This window comes from Contarinia nasturtii, unplaced genomic scaffold, assembly GCF_009176525.2.
Source record: "Contarinia nasturtii isolate CC-2019 unplaced genomic scaffold, AAFC_CNas_1.1 Cnas_scaffold_1037, whole genome shotgun sequence".
NCBI lineage: Eukaryota > Metazoa > Arthropoda > Insecta > Diptera > Cecidomyiidae > Contarinia > Contarinia nasturtii.
In genome coordinates, this window is record NW_022198383.1 from 305,046 (window position 1) to 325,482 (window position 20,437).

At 35.0% G+C, this 20,437-nt stretch overlaps 1 protein-coding gene across 3 annotated transcripts; it reads left to right on the plus strand.

The window, feature by feature from the left end:
* The first annotated feature begins 1,300 nt into the window (after positions 1-1,300).
* Positions 1,301-20,432, plus strand: LOC116343521 (proto-oncogene tyrosine-protein kinase ROS-like). 3 transcript variants are annotated; one of them, XM_031771626.1, is made up of 17 exons: positions 1,301-2,834; positions 6,916-6,969; positions 10,281-10,340; positions 10,480-10,564; positions 10,740-10,990; positions 11,144-11,386; positions 12,064-12,389; positions 12,483-12,618; positions 12,707-12,819; positions 12,935-16,431; positions 16,496-17,416; positions 17,476-17,957; positions 18,017-18,320; positions 18,384-18,510; positions 18,572-18,714; positions 18,911-18,967; positions 19,099-20,432. In XM_031771626.1, the coding sequence occupies exons 1-17, from the start codon at positions 2,646-2,648 to the stop codon at positions 19,659-19,661; spliced, it is 7,551 nt and encodes a 2,516-aa protein (XP_031627486.1). In that variant the 5' UTR covers positions 1,301-2,645; the 3' UTR covers positions 19,662-20,432. The 3 variants fall into 3 exon arrangements, with proteins under 3 accessions (XP_031627486.1, XP_031627487.1, XP_031627488.1); XM_031771627.1 differs by lacking the exon at positions 18,911-18,967; XM_031771628.1 differs by lacking the exons at positions 10,281-10,340; positions 10,480-10,564; positions 10,740-10,990; positions 11,144-11,386 and having other exon boundaries at positions 1,303-2,834.
* The last annotated feature ends 5 nt before the right edge of the window (positions 20,433-20,437 follow it).

Consider the following 20,437-nt stretch of genomic DNA (forward strand, 5'->3'; position numbering starts at 1 on the left):
TATGATCCAAACAAATTTAAAACTAATAAATTCTATTCGATATTAAAAGTATTCGTAAACAGTTCAGCGATGAGAAAATAAACATTTTTGTTTTACAAAATGACGTTTGTTATTGGTAGATTTGAGTTTGATGTTTTTTTTTTTTAACTTTGGTTAATATCATTCTCATACGCTTTCTATTTAATGTTTCCTTTTCCTAAGGTGTCACTCGTCTCTCTGTGGTCGGATCGTTCAAGTGTATCCATATCCGTTTTTCTACTTTTGCCGGCTCTTTTGGTCCGTAACATAAACGAAGTCAAGTGGACGCCAAACAGAGACCTCCTTGCTGAAAAACATTCATAGTTTTTGGTTTTGCGGTAACGAAATAAAGGGTAATCATAATGTCATTAACTAAAAGTCTTTAACGTTTCATATTGCCACTTTAATTCAAATTTTTATTTTATTCCAATTTCTTCTCTGGTTACACTTTTATTTATTATGAATTCTACGACACAACAGTAATTTTCTTTTGCGCAGAACGAACCAAATTCATTGCCCTCCAAAAGAAGTCTATCAATATGTGTTCTTCTTCAGACTGTTTCATTACAAAATTATGTTGTGCACCACAAGAGGTATATTCAATGAAAGTGCATTATCTTGAGTCAGATAACGTTCATCATAAATCAGATCGGCACATGCCCAATGTGATAATTGTTTATTGTCAAAGATGATATATGAGTCTTCTTGTTCTAATGTTGACGAAATAAACGGTCTTATTTACGATTTATTTGAATTCAAGTATTCGCTTCAATCCCAAATAAGATGTTTTGTTTGAATTCAAGTGGGTGCTATTGTGGTTTATCTTTTTTTTTCTTGTTTATTCAAAAGGATCTGTAATTTCAAACATTAAACAGATCAATTTTGTTTTATATTTTACAGAGTTAATGAATACATTTCATTCATCCTCAAACGCAATGGAAGTGTCTGCATCAGGATGTGATTTTGACAACAAAAATTATCTGCCGTCTAATTTTCCAATCAAAAATTTGCCATTCACATTTCCCAATCACCGTTTGTGATTTATAACTTCCTAATGGATTGCGTATTGGCAAAGCGGAAGGAGTAAAGTGTAGACAAGCATTTCCCTTCAAAAAATTATCTGTATGTATGACATTGATTTTTATGCACTGAGTTAAAATGACGATTTTCCCGTCTCTTTTCGGCAAGACCATAAATTTTCAAATCATTCAATTTGTTTGTTAATTTAAAAATATCCTTCTGCTGCAAGTTCACAGCGATTACATTCAATGAACGGAACAACACAATATTAAATCCGGAATGGGTGACTTAGAAACATAAACCGATACGCAAATGTACACAATGTTTTGCATGCATTTTGCTCATTTGCAGCCGTTGGCGTTGTATGCCAAACTCCGGCAGTCGAAAAACTCTTTCCGAGCAGAACGGTCTCTCACGAGAGTATAGATGGTGATTTGTTTATGTTTAAATTAATGCACAAAAGAGAGGGAGTGACAGAGAAAAAGGGAGAGAGCGAGAGAGAAAGAAAGAAGAGTGGACATGCCGCCACACAATGTGCTCTCGTCTGGAAACATTTGATGTTGTTTATGCATGTATATAAACAATATTGGCCCCGAGTACGTTAGAACGATCGGCAATCATACGAGATACAAAGAGAACATTGTACACACACAGAGCGTATGTGTATAACGTATACAACTTGTTCGAGTTTTATTGAAAAGGAGAGTAAATATAAGAGCGAGAATAATGTAACGAACGAACCGAATCCCGTTCGATGACGGAGTTGATCTGTTGATTTAGTCAGTATTTGACTGTGGTTGGGAGTAGTTCGTTTGATTGAAACGGCCTTACCCATATTATTATTGTTTTCATTTTTCGTTTATTTTCTTTTATTAATTTCGATCGCTCGTACATTTGCACAACAACGGACTTAGTGATCTTGATAATATTTTTCGAAGTGTTAAAAAAAAGTAATTAAAGCTTGACAAAAAGGAAAATATTCATAAAACGTCATAAAAAGCGTGCTTTTTAAACGAAATCACTTCCATCAGCGCGAGAAATTTGTTTTTTTTTAGAGAGACTGCAATCAATTTGCCTTTTGCCGGACTTTATTAGCTTGATTGGGGTTTTTTCATCGCTTTTGCGCCTCACTCACAATTGATAGCACTTTGTTGTGGATGCGAAATGATATTGAAGTGAATAAAGTGCAAAACTTGTTCTTGTCACTGCTGTTGTCGTCGTTGTTATTGAATCTATCACGAATAAACCTTGATCGATGTCGTTTTTTTTCTTATTAAAGTGAAGCTTTGAAATTCGAAGATTATCTATTCGTGAAATAAGTGAAAACAAAAAAAAAAACAAAAATTCCAAAAGTGCATTAACTGAAATGAGTTCTTGTGAAGAAATTCCAATGAAACTGTGTAGAAAATAAAGAGGTACATTTTTCCGTTGAAAAGTAAATAAATTTGAAAATTAATTTGAAAAGTCTACGCCAAAAATAGGTTTAATGATCTGTGTGCATATATACATTTAACGTATCCATACGAATTCAATATGCAAAGAACAATTGAAGTTGAATGATCGAGAGTAAAACAGCAAGTGTGTTCATTGAAAGCATTAATTAAAACATGTTGGCTCCGAAAAAGGGTGAATTCACTTCACTCGGGAAATATTCAAATGTGATTTGTGCATTAAGTGTTGTGATCAGTGTTTGTTTGCTGAATGGATGCATACAGAATAGCGTAGCTGCTGAAGCGGAAATTAGTTCTTCGCCGGAACATATTGAAAAATCGTGCACCGAAAAATGCCCAGATCAAGTAAGTTCACATTTTTGTTGGCTGTTCTTTCATCAAACATTCGTGTTGTTGTGTGTATGTGAATTGGTTTTAGTGGCCGCCGACGTTGAAAATAAAAAAAAACGTCAGCATTTCAAATGAGGGTCCGAATTTTGTTTTTTTGGTACTTTTCACATAATGGCAAATTCACTCCAGTTAACAGTTCTCAAGAGATCGAATTAACGGGCGAGAGACGAAAAAATATATAATAATAACAATATTGACATTTTCTGTCGTTCTTTCACATGTGATCATGGTTGTGTGTTCGAATTCAAACACATATTGTTTGGTTTGCCTTTTGAATTCTAATTGATTCAATTAGATGTGAAGAAGAAAAAAAGGCGGCTTTGTTATTTCGTTGATGCCGATTCAAAACCATTTCATTTGGAATTTGTTGTGCATTATACATTCACCGTTCAATAAATCCCCAGCAATCTTTCAGTTGACGCGTATTTTTATGGCGTATGAAATATTTCAATGCAATATATTGATCACACTCAAGAATTTATATGGGCAATTGTCATTTTGCAGTGTGACTGATTGTAAGTGTGTGTGTGTGCTGCTGCTATTATGTGCCCAACGCTCACTGACTTTGACCAATTCACTATTCAAAACAAAACAAAACAAAGAGAAATTGTCATTTATCTAGATAAAACAGGTCAGATCTGTAATTGTTCGCAGCAAAATACATTTTTATTCCCACAATAAAACCATGGCGCTTTCATACAATTTTATTCCGTTTTGTTCTTTAATATATTTTTGCAAAAAAAACATTTTCGCCTTGATCAATCGCGAAAAATTCTATCAATGCTGATGTTTTCTGAATGCATTCACTGAATGAATTGAATAATTGACAGTTAGCTGAATGGGAACTGTGTGTGTGTGTGTGTGTTCTTTTTTCGTCAGTCGGAGTTAAGCGAGTCTGAAATCAATATGGTTCGGAAGTTGTGTTATTATGGATTCAGTTAAGTTACGCAGAATGATTCTCTCAAACCGCATGCTTGTGTGTATATTTTCGAAACGTATGTGTGCGGCTGTGAGATAGAGTGGCACAGAGAGCTGCAAATCAGCGATCATATAACAACCGAAATCAACTCGTTCACAAAGTGAGCACACATTTACACTGAACATACAGTTCATTCGTTGGCTGCGCCAATTTTCACTAGATCATAAAACTAGAGCAAATAAGGTATTTGTCATCTCGTTTTTAAACAAGTGACTACAGCACTTTTTTGTATTATATACAACCATAAATTGACACATTAATTCAAATTTACAAGCCGTGCTGATCATCGTTGTGATGCAATTTGAACATTTTTCAGCACCGAATAGTTCTAGCCATTTTGTAGTTTTATCCTCATTTCGATTAGACACACATTTTAATAACGTAGCTCAAATGTTAACGCATTCATATGTTAATAAGTCGATTGCGAGCTGTGGAAGAAAATAGCGGAACAAAAAGACACACATATACACATAAAAAAAACTGGTAACCTTTTGATAACCAAATCGTTGACCTTTTTTCCCCACACACAAAACAACCCAATGTAAAAATAATAAATGAACGCGCTTACAAATTTATTTTTGTAAATACTGGCTAATCATCGATAGCACGAGAAAATCAAAGAAATAGTTACTGTTGTTACACGCAGAGTACACAAAGTAATTTTTACGATGTTCACTTTGATATGGAATGTTGTTTGTTCTATGCTAGATGATTTGAATATTTTGACACATTTCATGGAAGAAAACTCGTGACTTCGCATGAGACACGCACATCGACAGATCGACGCACGTCGATGAGGGATCAATTTTCGCGCGTCAATTGTCAATCATATTAATTTGCGTTTTATATAATTCATTTGCGACAGACATTCGCCAATAAATATTTTGCAAAACATGATTATTTATGTCGAGTAATTATTCAACAACAGTGTCACGGAATCGAAAAGCAACTACAATCGCAACTGAAAACTCATTACCTTTGTCGCGTTTCGCATGTACTGATAATATTTGCGTTCAAGAGTTTCGAGTAAATTTAACGTATATCTCCTATGCTGACATTGAAATCTTGCCTCGTTGGACAGCTTATTTTCGTGAATGATCATAATTTCTTTTTTCGTCGAATCACTCAAATCTTAGACGCTTTTATTAATCGTGATGAAAAACTGATCAAATCGTTTTGCTGAATTTGAAAACCGGGCTACAAAAACAAGTAATCACTATGGATTCAAATAGCTGGTTTAACATTTTTGTAGATTTTTTTTATAAACAGCATTTTTTTTACACGAACGCATTAAGTGATCAGCAGAATATCAAGTTTGTGATCAATTTTAATCTTAACAATAATAAATGAAAATCAATATTGTTTATTCAATCGCAAAAATTGCAAAATTCGCTGCAAATTTTATTTTCGAAGAAACAATATACGTTGACATGTGTTAATTATTCGCTCATTTGAAGGTAGAATTTGTTTGTTTAAAAAATAAACATTTTTCGGGAGTGTCCCTCAAAATTTTATAGGTAAAAAAGAACGCAAACCATATCTCCAAATTTTGTTTCGTCTGTGGTCACAAAATACAATGCTCATTTTGTTCTGCACCCTTCCAAGTCGCGTTTCATCCGTATTGAAATATGGTGCACAGCATTGTGATTATTATTTGTGTCTAAAGTAAATCTTCCGGTCGCAAAATGGCTTTCATATGAAAAAAATATATCTATCTTTGTGCGAGTTGTGAAGCGCAAATGATATTTTTGCATCGACAATTTGAATATTTAATATGTGAGGATTAACAATGAAAATTTCTCATGATGCTGCTGCACATTTGTTTGACACACATGATATGTGATTAATATGTCAAAATGATCAACAAAAATTCACGATAAAAATATGTGATTTTTTTTTCTTGATGTTCATTCATAAATTTTGTTGGACATGCACCAGCAGCAAACCGATGGAAAAAAGTGTGCGTTTTTATCTAATGAGCATCGAGTGCATCACACTTTACGTTATTTTCCGAATGAATTGTTTTCTAACGACTGACTTGTGCCAGTTGTAGCGTGTGTATGTATGTAATAATTTAAATGACTGTTATGGTTAGATGCTGCTATTGCCGCCGCCGCCGTCTCTCAATAGATTTTGTTGCTAACATCTCTCTCAGATGTGGTACAATTCAGTTAAAATAATAGAGGAGTAGAAAAAACTCATCATCATCATTCATCTGAATTTTCAAAGCGAAAACATTGAACAGTGTGGCCGTTGATTTTTGCGTTTCCACTTCCGAACATGTCTGTGTGCATATATAACACATCGGCCGTACTATTTGTTTCAATTATCTCATTACATTTCATCAGACCGGGCGTTTTTAAAGCTGTTCATGCCAATGCTGTCGCTGCTGCTGCAGAATTTTCTCTCCCTTTTCTATCAATGTGGTCGTTTTTGTGTAGCATATTTCACTGTAGCTAATGTTTATAATAACAAAAACTGAACAGTGGTCAAACGCAGCATGAATTCGAAAAAATTCGACCGTTTTATGTATTTATATTTGAATGAAGGTTGAAAATTTCGCCGCGGAAGAACCAATTAACAGGGCTTCATATGTATGTGTTAAATTAAAATCATTTAAGTTTTTTTATTCAGTCTTCGTTCCAATGACTTTACTGTATTGCGCAAAGTGAAAAAAGAGCATGCCATTGAGACATACTCGCCTCACTTCCCTCGCCATGCATGCAATTCATAATTAGTTTTTGGAATGGAAAAACTGCTGTTGTCAATCTTTAGAAATCGAGATAAGGGCCACAGAAGCAATAAAAACAAAGCAAAATTTGTAAAAACCAATTATCCACACTTCCCCTTAAACTGTCGAATCGGTCACGCTTGTCACTAATTTATGTATAGGAATTGCTTCCTCAGACGGTCGCTTCAATGCGTTGTCACTTTACCGGATATTCATTCTATAGCAGTATGAGCAACAAGTGACCACGACCATAATTGTTGATTTTTTGAAACAATTTTTTCCTCTCTTAATTGCTTATTTGTTAATTTCTTCTCTTTCTATTCCAGAATCAAAATGCTTCGAATAGTGCGGAGTGCATGGATAAATGTGGCCAGAATCAGGTAAGCATACAGGCATATTATTTATTTATTTAAAAGAAAGAAATGCTGTTTGTGCCGTTTTTTAAAAAGTTGCTGAATGCATGAAACCATAAAGAATAATTCTGGGTACAGAAAAAAAAGAACACGTGGGGATTTCGCCAATAATAAAATGATCAAACATGAATGAATATTTTCATAGCGCGTAAACTTCACTTACATATTTATAAAAAACACATATTTATTGTACAACAATGGGTATATCTCTCTCTATGTGTGTGGTTTTGTGCGTTACGCGACGATGCGTACTTCCGGCACACAAGAGAAATTACAATAAACGCATTAATATCAGGTGAATTCATGCAAACATTTTGTGTACGTTATATTGTCTGTACGAGAATGGCTTTTTACTCATTATTGTCCGTCTATACTGTGTATTTCATTCTTTTTTCAAATTTCATTACATCTCTGGGGGTTCCGCTGCTATCATTCGATATTAAATTGCACTTGGTATTGATGTATAATTAATATTTATTTATTTTTATAGCGATATTTCATAGATTGTATGGACGTTTATGGAAAAAGTGTAATGAACCACTTGTCGATAATGAGGAAGAAGTTTTACAAAACAATTTTTTTTAAAATAACAATAAAAACTTGTCTATGCTATTTGCAGAGATCAACTTTCTTCTTTAATATTTTAGAACAATCCTGATAAAGCCGTACACTGCCTTTACTATCAAAGTTCAAGAGACTATCACATTGAAAATAGTATCAATTTGTTTGGATTAAACATGAGTCTATGGAACTAGTTTGTACGATGAATAACCACAAAACAACATTTCAGTTACGAAAAGGAGCAAAAAATACTGAACGTATGACAAAAACAATGAAATAAAGGTTTTTTTTCGTTGTTTTGCTTCGAAAGTTTAGAAGTAAATTTACAGTTGATTGTGAAGGCTGAAAATTTTTTGGAATTTCGGGTCGATACAGATAACATCAGGTCATCATCGCCGCATCAATTTAGATGATAGTTTTTTTTTGTTCATTAACTGTATTTCATAATTCAATGGCAGCATTCACTTGTTGTTCATTTATTAGTCTATGAAATATTGGATTTAATCAATAAGTAAGTGGGAGTTTTTAACTGAGATGATGTAATTGAATATTTCAAGATGTGTTCGATTCGGGTTTGAAAAGGTCACCATCGTTTTTCAAAACCAGTTAAAGTTCAACACTATTTCTATTATCTAGATTAATAAAATGGAAGCAGGTTTCGGAATTCCGTAAAATGAGGGTTCTATGATTTATGAATGGTAATTCTATTTGCGGCCAAGATTTCTTATGGCCACATACAAATGGTACATACTTCGATCAACATTTTTGAAATCATAATTTAAAAACGCCTGCGCTTTCCGGACTCTTCATTTCGCTTATTGACTACGCTCTTATGACTATTTAATGGCAAAAACTAATAAAAATTCACAACGGCGCAACACACACACATAATTTCAAGTAGTACCAATTTCAAACGGTACATTTTATAGTTTCAAAACAAAGAAAAATGCCACTTCCAATGCGTTGAACTGCACTGTTCCAGATGATCAGCATCGCACTGAATTCTATCGTATGTGTGTGTATGCGATTCCATTTGCCAGAGCAGTGAAGTGCGCAGAGCATCGTTAATAATAAACACGCACATAAATTTAAGTTTAAAATCAGTTTAAGCGATGCGAACGAAATATGAGCAGCTCGATTCTTCACTCATATGAGTATAAGACGCGTTGAATTTTGTTCGAATGGACATTTTTTTTGTATTATGCCTTTTTTCCAGCTTTATTGTGAATTTAGCGGGTCAACATTGATGGCAATATGAATACACATGACATTTATTCATTTCATGTGCAGATTATTATTCATATAACATTTTTGTTGAACAGTTGTTTGACGAATTTCATTGGCTTTTTGTTTAACATAAGCTGACTCAAGTTTAACGCAACTGACAGTCATTTTGATACACTTGAACGCAAACTATGCGTGTGCAATTTGATATTTACAAGAGGGTTTCTTTTGATCAAATAATTCATTGTTTTTCTAATATTTTTTTTTCGGGGATGTGTTTTTTTGGATTGAAAGTAAAGAAGGGAAATGGTGCTTAGAAATGACTTCACTTTTATGCATTAGGCACAAAAACAATTATTTGTGGAAAGGAAGAAAAAGTGAAACACATTCATTAAAATATCAACCCACTTGAACACATCAGATCGATCTTAAATGTTACCCGAAATTCATTAAAAAAACCCGCATTTGTTCAGTTTTTTGTTCACGGATACTTACTTCTAATGCAGAAGCATTAGATTCCGTTAGTTGATAGCATTCTTCCTTTTTTTAGCCCTTCAATTTTTCCAACATCATGGAGTTCCTCAACCTTTTTATTTGCTCATTTCCTTTTTTGATGTGCATTATAGTGCAGCTAATAAATAATTCTTCTTCAATTAAAATATCTTCCTTTTTTTACATCTTTCGTGCATTATTATAAAAGTTGATTTGGTTTAAAATTCCAACTTTTCTCTTCCGAGCACAAGCTATTCGATGACATAAAATGCTTCTTATGCTGCAATCATACAATGAATGCACGTGTTCTGTGAGCATAATAATAACAATAATTATAAGTCTCGTGCTCGTGCTGCATAAATTCTATCTGTCCATGCATTTGTTGTATGCGCACACATTTAATTGGTGGTATTACATGATCTTCTTTTCCGTATTTTCTCCCTTTTAACGTGTACCAAGCGTCATGATTTCATGTGTACATCAGAAAGTCGTTGAAATGGAGCCAATCAACAAGACTCTTAGCGGAAAGATGGTCTTTTTGATTAAACCATTTACTACATACACTTAAAACAAGAATGCAATATCAAGAGAAATCGATCAATGGAATATGGCCAATTTCCTTTCATAAAGGAATTTTCATATAAACGAATAAAATTTAAAATAATGAAAGTAGCAGCAAAAAAATGAATCGTTGAAATCAATGGCGATCATAAAAAAAGAGTAGAATTTTTAATGGTTTCATTTCAGTAGCAACGACATGTTGCAGTGTTTTTTTTATGGTTTTCACAGCATTTGGATGATTTGTTTTATGATCGAGCGAAATTATATTCCAGTCGCCATATGTTGGAGTGTGTTATAATTTAATGAGGATCGTGCGCGTATTCTTACAAAACAACTTGTACTTTGACATTGTAGAATTTGGAACGTCTCTTTTTCTTGTTTGTTTTAATTTCTAATACAATAAAAATTCGACCATTTCCATTTGTGATATTTTTTCGTAGTGTGCAGCTGGATGTAGACTGTGGGAATTGGCGCTCGATACGTCATGTAAGGTGGCATGTGTAAGTAAATTTGTGGTTTTTCATATGTTTTCGTCTCTTTATTTCGATTCGTCACCAAAAATCTTATTATTAGTTTCAAAATTTCATAATTCAAAGAGCTAAATATAGAAAATATTATTTTTTTTATTTATTCATCCAGAATACAACGGATCCTGATGTTGAAGACTGGTATTGTGTAATGGGCTGTAACAATGCCATTTCTCAGTACTTCAAGTGGCTCATGGGTAAGATATAAATCAAATTTTTCGCTTTTTTTATGTGCGACGAATTAAAATTGTATAGCAAACAGTGAAAGTCATTTTGTCATTTTAAGAACTGAATAAAACAACAAAATATTAAGAAATAATAAGCTTAATTCTGACAAGCGATTGAAATAATGGATTTGTATGTATTTTGTAGCCGAAATCGGAACACCGCCAGCTCCGGCTCTTTTGGCTGACTCATTGACGTCAACATCGCTGTCGCTGGAATGGGAAATTCCGGAGAATTTAGCAGAAATTATGAAAAGACGACGAAATGTTTTACGAAATTATTTGGTGCAATGGCGCTATGAAGAAAGTGGAAACGATTGGAAGTACTATCGAAATCAGAGTATGGAAGACAGTTCGACGATTCAAGTCGAAAATCTTCAACCGTACACAAAATATCGGGTAGGTTTTGAATTGAAAAATAAGTGTTTTGATAAGAGTTGTGCTACTTAATTTACGTCAAAATGGGCATCAGTACATTTTTATAGTTTAAATTCCTATAATTTCATATCGCTTCTGAATTTCCTCAAAAAATGTTTGTATTTTACTTTACAGTTCCGCGTCGCATTGATATTGTCGTCATTTCGTGAGATAGAATTGTATTCGGAGCAAAGTTTGGTGATCATAACAGCTGAAGAAGGTCCACCACAATCGGAGCCAGATATTGTGAGAGCCGTTGCAGTCGATCATACCAGAATATCAATAGCATGGGAACCGGGGCTACTGAAAAACGGACCAATTCTATTTTACGTGCTGCAGATCAAAGAATCACATCGAGACACTTATTTTGCAATCAAGGTTCAGAACTTAGCAATTTCTGTGCACTTTTTCATGTTTTCTGTATACACTTTTCTTTCTAGTCTCCTTGCTGCACAATTTGTACTGATTTGCACTTGTTCGTCATGATGAATTGATTAGTCAATGATTCAGTGCCCTTCTCTCTCTCTTATCGAGCGCTGAATCAATAAAATCAATTACTTTGAAATAAATTCAGTTATGGTGATATAACTGACAGCGACGTATTTGTTTAAATGTGAAAAAAAAACAGCCAGCTCCAGCTTAAGCATCAATTTTAATTGCATTTGATTAAATGCAACTAGATCAAGCGGCAACATATTTCACTAGATTTGCTATCACATTGTACTTTGGAATCGCTACACTTTCTTACGTCACTTGCCCCGGCAATGACATAAGCAATTGAAATGATACACATTCAAAGTATAAATATCAATTTATCTGCACTAACACTTTTGATTAACCTCACTATCACACCATACCGCATACACTCATTAACCCCGATACAAATTATATTATGTTTTATGCTTGGGTTTTGTGTCCATTTTATTTTATGTTTATTTGTTGCATGCGTGCATGATAATAGCTTTAAATCACATCTTTCCAATTGCTTTTTCTAATTGACATTGCTGTTCGGTCGGTTTGATTTAATGTTTTAAACTTTTTACTGTTTCACTCAGGACATACCGAATGAACAACAAGAGATTTTGATTGGAAATTTACAACCGTCCACAAACTATACGGTGGAAATAATGATGCGAAATAAAGGTGGCGTTGGACCACCGGCCAGTGTGAATGTTACAACAACCGAAAAACCAGAAGTTCGTCATGATGACGAAACACTCAAACTAATCATCGCATCGGATTTTCAAATTTTGATGCAAGGATTGAGATTCTTCTACGAAATACCAAATTTTATTTACAACAGCAGCGAACCAATTACCGGCATCGGAATACATGTTGCAAAAAAATTGCTTTTTATCACCGATACGTACAATATTTATAGGTATGGACCTTTTATTTGTATTTTTCATCAAACGTTTTTTCGCTTAGAGATTGAACAGAAAAAAATATATGAATTTTTACAAATTATTTTCAGAGCACCACTGAGCAACTCTACATTAGAATCACGTGTGCGTATTTATTCAACAGAAAATACGAATCAAGTTCCATTGGTATTGTCTGTGGATTGGTTGAATGATAAACTCTACATTTTATTCGAGAGTGATACTATGGTAAATAACAACAAATTGGTGTCTTTTCCAAACTGGCACCGTCGCTGACATTATTAGTGTTCATTATTCGTATTTTTTTTAAAAACAGAATCAAAAAGGTTGGCAAATCTCTCGTTGTAATATTGATGGTAGCCATTTACAAGTTGTGTACGGTGGACTTCCATCGAAACCGGTTCATTTTCAAGTGGATCCATTCAATGGGTGCGTATCATTTGCACAATTGTTACAATTGAACCAAATGATTGGCAAAATTAATTTTATCACTTTTTCTTTCTTTCTTTTTCTCGCCTTCCCTTCCCTTCGTGTCAAATTGCAGATATTTATTTTGGTCGTTTAGTAGCAGTAGTAAAAGTGACGGTGGTCTATATCGCTTAGATTTAAGCGATGTATCGAATGGTGTAAAACATGAAATCGAGCCAACACGTATATTCAATCACCATGATATCGGTGTATTTACAATCGACTACACCAAATACAATATCTTGGCGCCAATCGACGAGCTCAATACTGTAATGTCAATGGATTTGAATGGTGATAACTATAAAGACATTCGAAACAACACCCAAACACCAATGTTTCGTTCGGTCAAATCGTTTGCATTGGCCAATGATGATTTATTTTATTGGTCAAATGGTTCGGTTATTCTAACAGAAGATTATCATGAATTGAGCGATCATTATTACACTAGTATTTACAAAGAGTTTGCGCAGCTGAAACATTTTATATATGTTGGCATGAAATTGCCATCAGCTCAACCGACGCCTAAGCCATTGAATCCGCCGAGTAATGTGCAGGCGCTGTTGAGTGTTGATCGGGCTAAGGTATCGTGGCGTATTCCGCACCTTTTGAGTATTCAAGGTCGAGGCGCATGGCAAGATTGGACCTACAAACTGGAAGTCATCGATGAAGAAAACAGCGACACAAATCAAACATTGAAAGGAATTAAAACGACTCACTACACAGTGTCCGATTTGAAGCCGGATACAAAGTATCGATTTCGTGTTACCGCCTACACAAATGCCGGTTCAGGTCCTTATAGCGTTGAGTACATGGGCCAGACATTGAAAAAAGCGGACAATCGTGAAATAGTTTGGTCATCGCACGATGGGCTCATTCAAAGCGACATATTGGCCGAGAACGTGCATACATTGATTCCGCAACCAACACTAAACGCATGCAACATCTCCAATCTCGAATGGTTCGAAGATATTTTATACTATGTTTGTGGCAATTTATTGTATTCATTTAATCGAACCACAAACGATACAAAAAAGTTGGATGTCAAAGATTCAGTGCAAGCGATTGCTGTTGATTGGATCGGTCGCCGTTTATATTGGTTCAATCCATTACATCAGGTGCTCACTCGTGGCAATCTCATCAATTTCGAATCGGAAATTTTATTCGCATTAACTGCCGTTGAAGTTGACATTAAAATCGATGCAATTCGAGGTTATTTGTACTTTTCAACTGGAAATTCGGTGGAATATTGTCGTTTAAATTGCAACGATAAAAACCGAAAAAAGTTCTATACTATTGAATCGTTTACTGGACGAAAAGTGATGGGTTTGACATTGGATTTTGATATAAATCGAGTTTATTGGATTATTCGCGGTTATGAGTCAGCAACGTTGGCGATTGCACCATTGATTTATGATGAATACAGCACCGTTGTGATAGAAGAATTTATATTGACCGAAAATAAAATTCTGGGACCATTGGCTTATCTGAGCAATCGATTAATGTGGCTTCAAGATGATCATACGATTGTTGTTGGCAATTTGACCGGCAAAAATTTGGCACACATTAAAAATATCGAATTGAGCGATTTGAGAGCATTTCTAGTCATCGATAAGACACAACGAAATATTCCCGATTTGGATGAACCATTGAATGTTATTCCTGAAGCGGTAAATGCATCGACCATTCATGTGACAGGCAAATGGAATTTCTTTACAATCATTTGGCAACCCATCGAATCAGTGAATTACGGGGAAGTTTCGTATGAAATTCGATATTTGAATCAAACAGTCGTTGAAAAAAGACCGTTTCTCGAAATTAAAGACGATAAAATACCAGCTCACAGCCAATTGAATGTAACAATAAAGGCGTTTACATACTGGGCATCATCGGTGGCGGTTAAGAAAATTGTGTATTCACCATCGGCACCGCCATCCGAACCATTGGAACCACGTCTTTTTGTCAACCACGTGCATAATCCATTGAAGGATGATTTGGATATTGATGTGATCTTTCGATGGAATACGCCGAAATCAGTTAATGGGCCGCTAATTGGCTATAAAATACAATGTTGGTATGTAAAAGACAATATCCATCACGAGAAGTACAATGATTATGAAATGCAACCCGAAAAAAATGAGAAATACATCGAAAAAGTGGAGAAAAATGCCACATTTTATTGTAAAGTAAGAGCTGAAACACGTGCCGGCGTTGGAAATTATTCATCATTGATAAGTATCAATACGCAAAATGAGAAGCCAATACCGCAACTCTTTGCCACCAGTAATGATAAAATTTATATCGTTGACTTTGATTTAAAGCTCCATAAGTCAAATGTAAATGCCGGCAGCAAAGTGGAACATTTGTGTTACATTGCATTGAACAAAGAGTTCTTTTGGGCCAATGAAAACAACGAACTAATGGCATTCAGCCGAGACGGTCGCAAGAAATTGTATTCGATGAATACACCGGTGCTATCATTGACGGTTGATTGGATCGAACGAATTGTTTACTGGTCACAGTCCGAATCCAAAGGAAGTTCGATCAATTCGTTCAATTTGAATACGCAGAAATCGAAACGTATTCTAAAATCGCCGCATTTCATTATCAATTTGAATGTGGCTCCGTTAAACCGTCAACTCTTTTGGATCGACAGTGAATCGGACATTTCAAATCGCGGCAAATTGGTTTCGCTTCATTTGGACGATGAACAATCTTCGGCATTTCTTGGCTCGAAAAATGAATCAATTTTAGTGACACAACAAACATTATTTCTTGATACATTCACGGTAGACCACGAAAAAGTCGTATGGCTCAGTGAAATCAATCAATTGATGTCAACCGATATTCGAACGAGAGCATCGACCGTCGTCAATTTTACATATCAACCGAATATGATGAATTTTAATCGCGATAGTGCTCGCATTTATTGGACACAGAATAACATTACCTTTGCCGAAAATCAATTGGAACAAGCACCGTACCAGCACACTTTCTTCTATCCAATGAAAATCTTACCGATTTTCCGACAGAATTATCCACCGCTTCGTTGTTTGCTGCCACCAAAATACTTTTATCAAATAGCAAGACTCGTCGTTCATAAGTCCACTGATCGAGCATTGTGGCTTAATTTACCAGTGCCAAAAGGTGTCGATAACTGCTCATTCGTACCAATGTTTTGGAAATTTAGAATCATGTACGCTGAATTGGAAAATGAAGAGCCACAACGTTGTTCGCTGGATATATGCAATTCCACCGAAACAAGTGATAAATTGATTGAAATTAACAATCTTAAGCCGTATACCAAATATCAATTTCAAATAAGCATAAGCAATTATTACACGGAAAATTTGAATATGAGCGTATTTTTTACGCGGCCTTTGGTGTTTCAAACAGAAACCGGTGCACCGTCAAGCCCGAGAAATGTCACGACACAAAATGTGAGTCCAACTGAAATCCATCTTAGCTGGTTGCCACCACTTGAGATGAATGGGCCGGAAATTCAGTATGAGGTCCACTATTCCACCGAAAATGAAATCAACGGAAAGAAAAATCAATTCAAAATGACTGTCAAAGGTAAGAGCAAGCGATAATTTCAACTAATTTTCACCGAATTTTAATCGTTTCATTTCTCTATCAGGTGAGAACGTAACTTCAATTAACATAAATGAATTGCTGCCAAATCAGCCGTATATCGTATGGGTGCAGGCGCACACAACTGAAATTCTGTACAGTGAAAGTCCTCATTTGAAAATAAAAACACTGCCCGATCCGGAAATGATTAAATTAATTTCATCAACCTCAAAATCTTTGACGGTTGAATGGGAGCCGTACGCAAACGCTTCAAGATATGTGATGCTTTGTCGTCCAATCGAATACAATGATTCTTTTGCTGAGCTCATTCTTGATTCTGCGCACGAAATAAATAATACGAACAGCCAACGAACTGGAAACAAAGTAACCGTTTTAAAATTGCATCCAAAATCTCGGTATGTTTATTGGTTACAATTTTGGTTTAAAAACCGCGTTGATGCATATACTTGGCCACAAAAAGAGCGTTTTGTATTTGAAACGCATACGGATCGACCGAGTGCACCAGGCAAACCAAGCACCATGATTCGAAACAATGAGTATGAGGTGACTTGGACACCGGCCGACAGTAATGGCGCCAAAATCGAAGAATACATCTTAGAAGGTCTTCGAGTGCGTGCTCTCAACCGGGCCGTACGTTCAACCAATTCGATTGAAAACCACAATCAAGCAAATACTTTAATTGAGCTGCGACAGACGATTAATGAATCAAAACCAATCGCAGACTCATGGATCGTGTACTACAAAGGCAATGATACATTTTGGAAAGTGGAAGGTTTGACCGACATTGCAATGTATTCGTTCCGAGTCAAAGCACGAAATGCGAATGGTTGGGGCGAATATAGCGCACTGAGCGAACGAATTACAGACATTCCACCGCTTTCAACAAATAGTGAACAACTTGTGATTGCTGTAGCCGCACCGGCGTTGATTGCCATTTTAATTGTTACATTTAGCTGCTTCGTTTGTGGTGAGTCTTTAAACACATTTTTTTTCATTTCATCAGTCCAATAATATGTCGATTTTTAGCCTCGCGACGCAAACAATCCAAACAATCGGACAAAAAGAATTTCTCCGACGTGAACGTCGAATTGGCCACATTACCACATTTACCACGAAGCACAACATTTGTACAAAGCAACAATATACTGTACACTTTTGGTCCGATCACCGACGGCGACGTTGCTCTATTGCCACAAATTCGCAGCGATCAAATTACGCGAACTAATTTCCTTGGCAGCGGTGCATTCGGTGAGGTATATGAAGGATTCTTGGGTCATATTGATACCGAACCAAAAACACGAGTGGCAATTAAGACACTTCGAAAAGGTGCGACACAACAAGAGAAAGATGAATTCCTGCAAGAAGCACAACTGATGAGCAACTTTAAGCATAAACACATTCTCAGCTTGATCGGCGTCTGCTTTGACAATGACACATTTTATATTATCATGGAATTGATGCAAGGCGGTGATTTGCTTAGCTTTTTGCGACAAAATCGACCGTGTGACGTGAGTTTTTTATTTAATTTCTCCATTTATTTGGAAATTTATTGAAACTATTTTTTTAGGTAATGGCATCGGCTTTAACCTTATTGGATTTAACAACAATGTGCGTGGACATTGCATCTGGTTGCCGATACTTGGAGGAAATGCATTTTGTACATCGTGATTTGGCTTGCCGTAATTGCTTGGTGTCCTCGATTGATCCAGAAAATCGTGTTGTGAAAATCGGTGATTTTGGGTTGGCTCGAGATATTTACAAAAATGATTACTATCGCAAAGATGGCGAAGGACTGTTACCCGTTCGCTGGATGTCGCCAGAGAGCTTAGTTGATGGAGTTTTCACATCACAATCAGACATTTGGGCTTTTGGTATGCTGGAATTTTTTTCACATAAAAAAAATATGTTTTGTAATTATTTTTAATGCTCGACAGGCGTGTTGTGCTGGGAAATCATGACGTTAGGACAACAACCATATCCAGCGCGTAATAATGTTGAAGTTTTACATTATGTACGTGATGGCGGCCGATTAGACAGACCAATGAATTGTCCAGATGATTTGTAAGTCGATCGAAATTTATTTCGAGCAATCTTTTGATTTCAATGAAAACCCTAATTTCAGATACCAATTGATGCTCAAATGTTGGAGTTATCGACCAGAAGAGCGTCCAACATTCCGATACTGTTTAGATATTTTGCAGAGTTTACGCACCAAATTCGATGACATTCGCATCAATTTGGAGAATGCAAATCGAAATTTTGCCGGTAAGACACTTCGAATTCTTATGGTTTCATTCAAATCATTTCTAATCAAAACATACTCCATTTTCATCATATAATGTGGTTTCATTGTGATTATATCAAAATTGTTGCGTTTGTATTTTTTGTCTATAAAACCGTTTGTTGTCCATTCATTCGATTAAAAACACACAAAAAATCCTTTTCAATTTCGTCTTCTCAGGTGGAATATTTAATCGATCGTATTTATTAGCCGACGAAAATCATAATCATACAAAAGGTAATACAAACACCGTGTTTTGTTATGTCTAGTATATGCATGTTTGTAGTAACATTTCATTCGCCTTGCATATTTCGTCAGTTGTAATTGTTTAATATATACATGTTCGTAATATTGATTTCATTTTTCAGATGTTGTAAAATACGTGAACACACCGATCGCATCAGAGATGTATTCAGTGCCGAAAGGTATAAATTCAATGCCAAAGTATTTAGAAATTATTTATGATGCAAACGATGATCAACCACAACCACCGAATCCATATGAAATTCCATTGCCCGCGTTAGATGAAAATGAAATTGTGCACACGAGCAGTCCAACGCCGAGTGAAAAAAGCAGTAACAAAAGCACCGAATTTGATTCAATCAAATCCGATGCAAACAAAGAAATTAAAGTGAAGAGTCGAACAGTATCAAGTTCATCAACGGTTAGTGAAACCAGTGTGTACAATACAAGTAAAAAGAGAGAAGCGTTAAATGTACAACCGGAAGATGATGATTTGTCGGAAACAAATGCTATTCTGAATGTTGCCCTACCCAAACAAACAAGCAATGAACAATTACTGCCACCGCCCCCACCACCGCCGATACAACAACAAACACACGATAATAGCAAACGTAAGTTGAAGCAAATGTACGCAAATGCAAATATTGAAAGCGCAATACGCAATTGTGATGGTATCACATCGATGTGAAACTCAAAAAAAAAAAAACATTAGAATTAAGGTCAATCTTTTATTTAGCAAAGAAAAAAAACTCCCAGTGAGTGAAACTTTCTTGTGAAAACAATTTTTAGAACCAAAAACAAATTAATAATAAATGTCTTTTATTTTAATAAATATTTCAAATTTTGAAGCAAAAAAAATCACGAGAAAATCTCTTGCAGAATGCAAAATAAATGTATTCAAAATAAATAAAAAATATTCGTACAAATCCAGTGAATCTAAATACAAGAGAAATTTAACTCGTCGCATGTCAAAATATCAATAAAATCGTAAATATGATAATAAGACTAAATACACGATAGAATCCCAATTCTTTTTTTTAAATTTAATTGAACAAGACTTTTATCGACTAAGTTTTCCATCAATTCATATATACGTAATTTTAATCGACAGATATGTTTATAATTGAGAAATTAGATAATAAACAAAAAATCAAATAAAATATATATAAATATACGCCTTAGCCCAAAGTACGTATGTGTCATTGTGAAATAATAATCCGTTCAAACTAATTACGGCAGGAAAAAAACTGCACTTCAATTTATTATTCAATTATAGAAGCAACCATGGTTATTTTTTTCTCGCATTTTTTGGAGGGATTTTTAATTTGCAATGACTCATATGCAGAAATGTCTTTATATTAAAGACATTTATTTATATAGAGAAAATTATGAAACATACTTTTAGAGATTCTGTTGTAATAAGATTTTGATGATCAATTACATTAATAACAAAAACATGTCCGA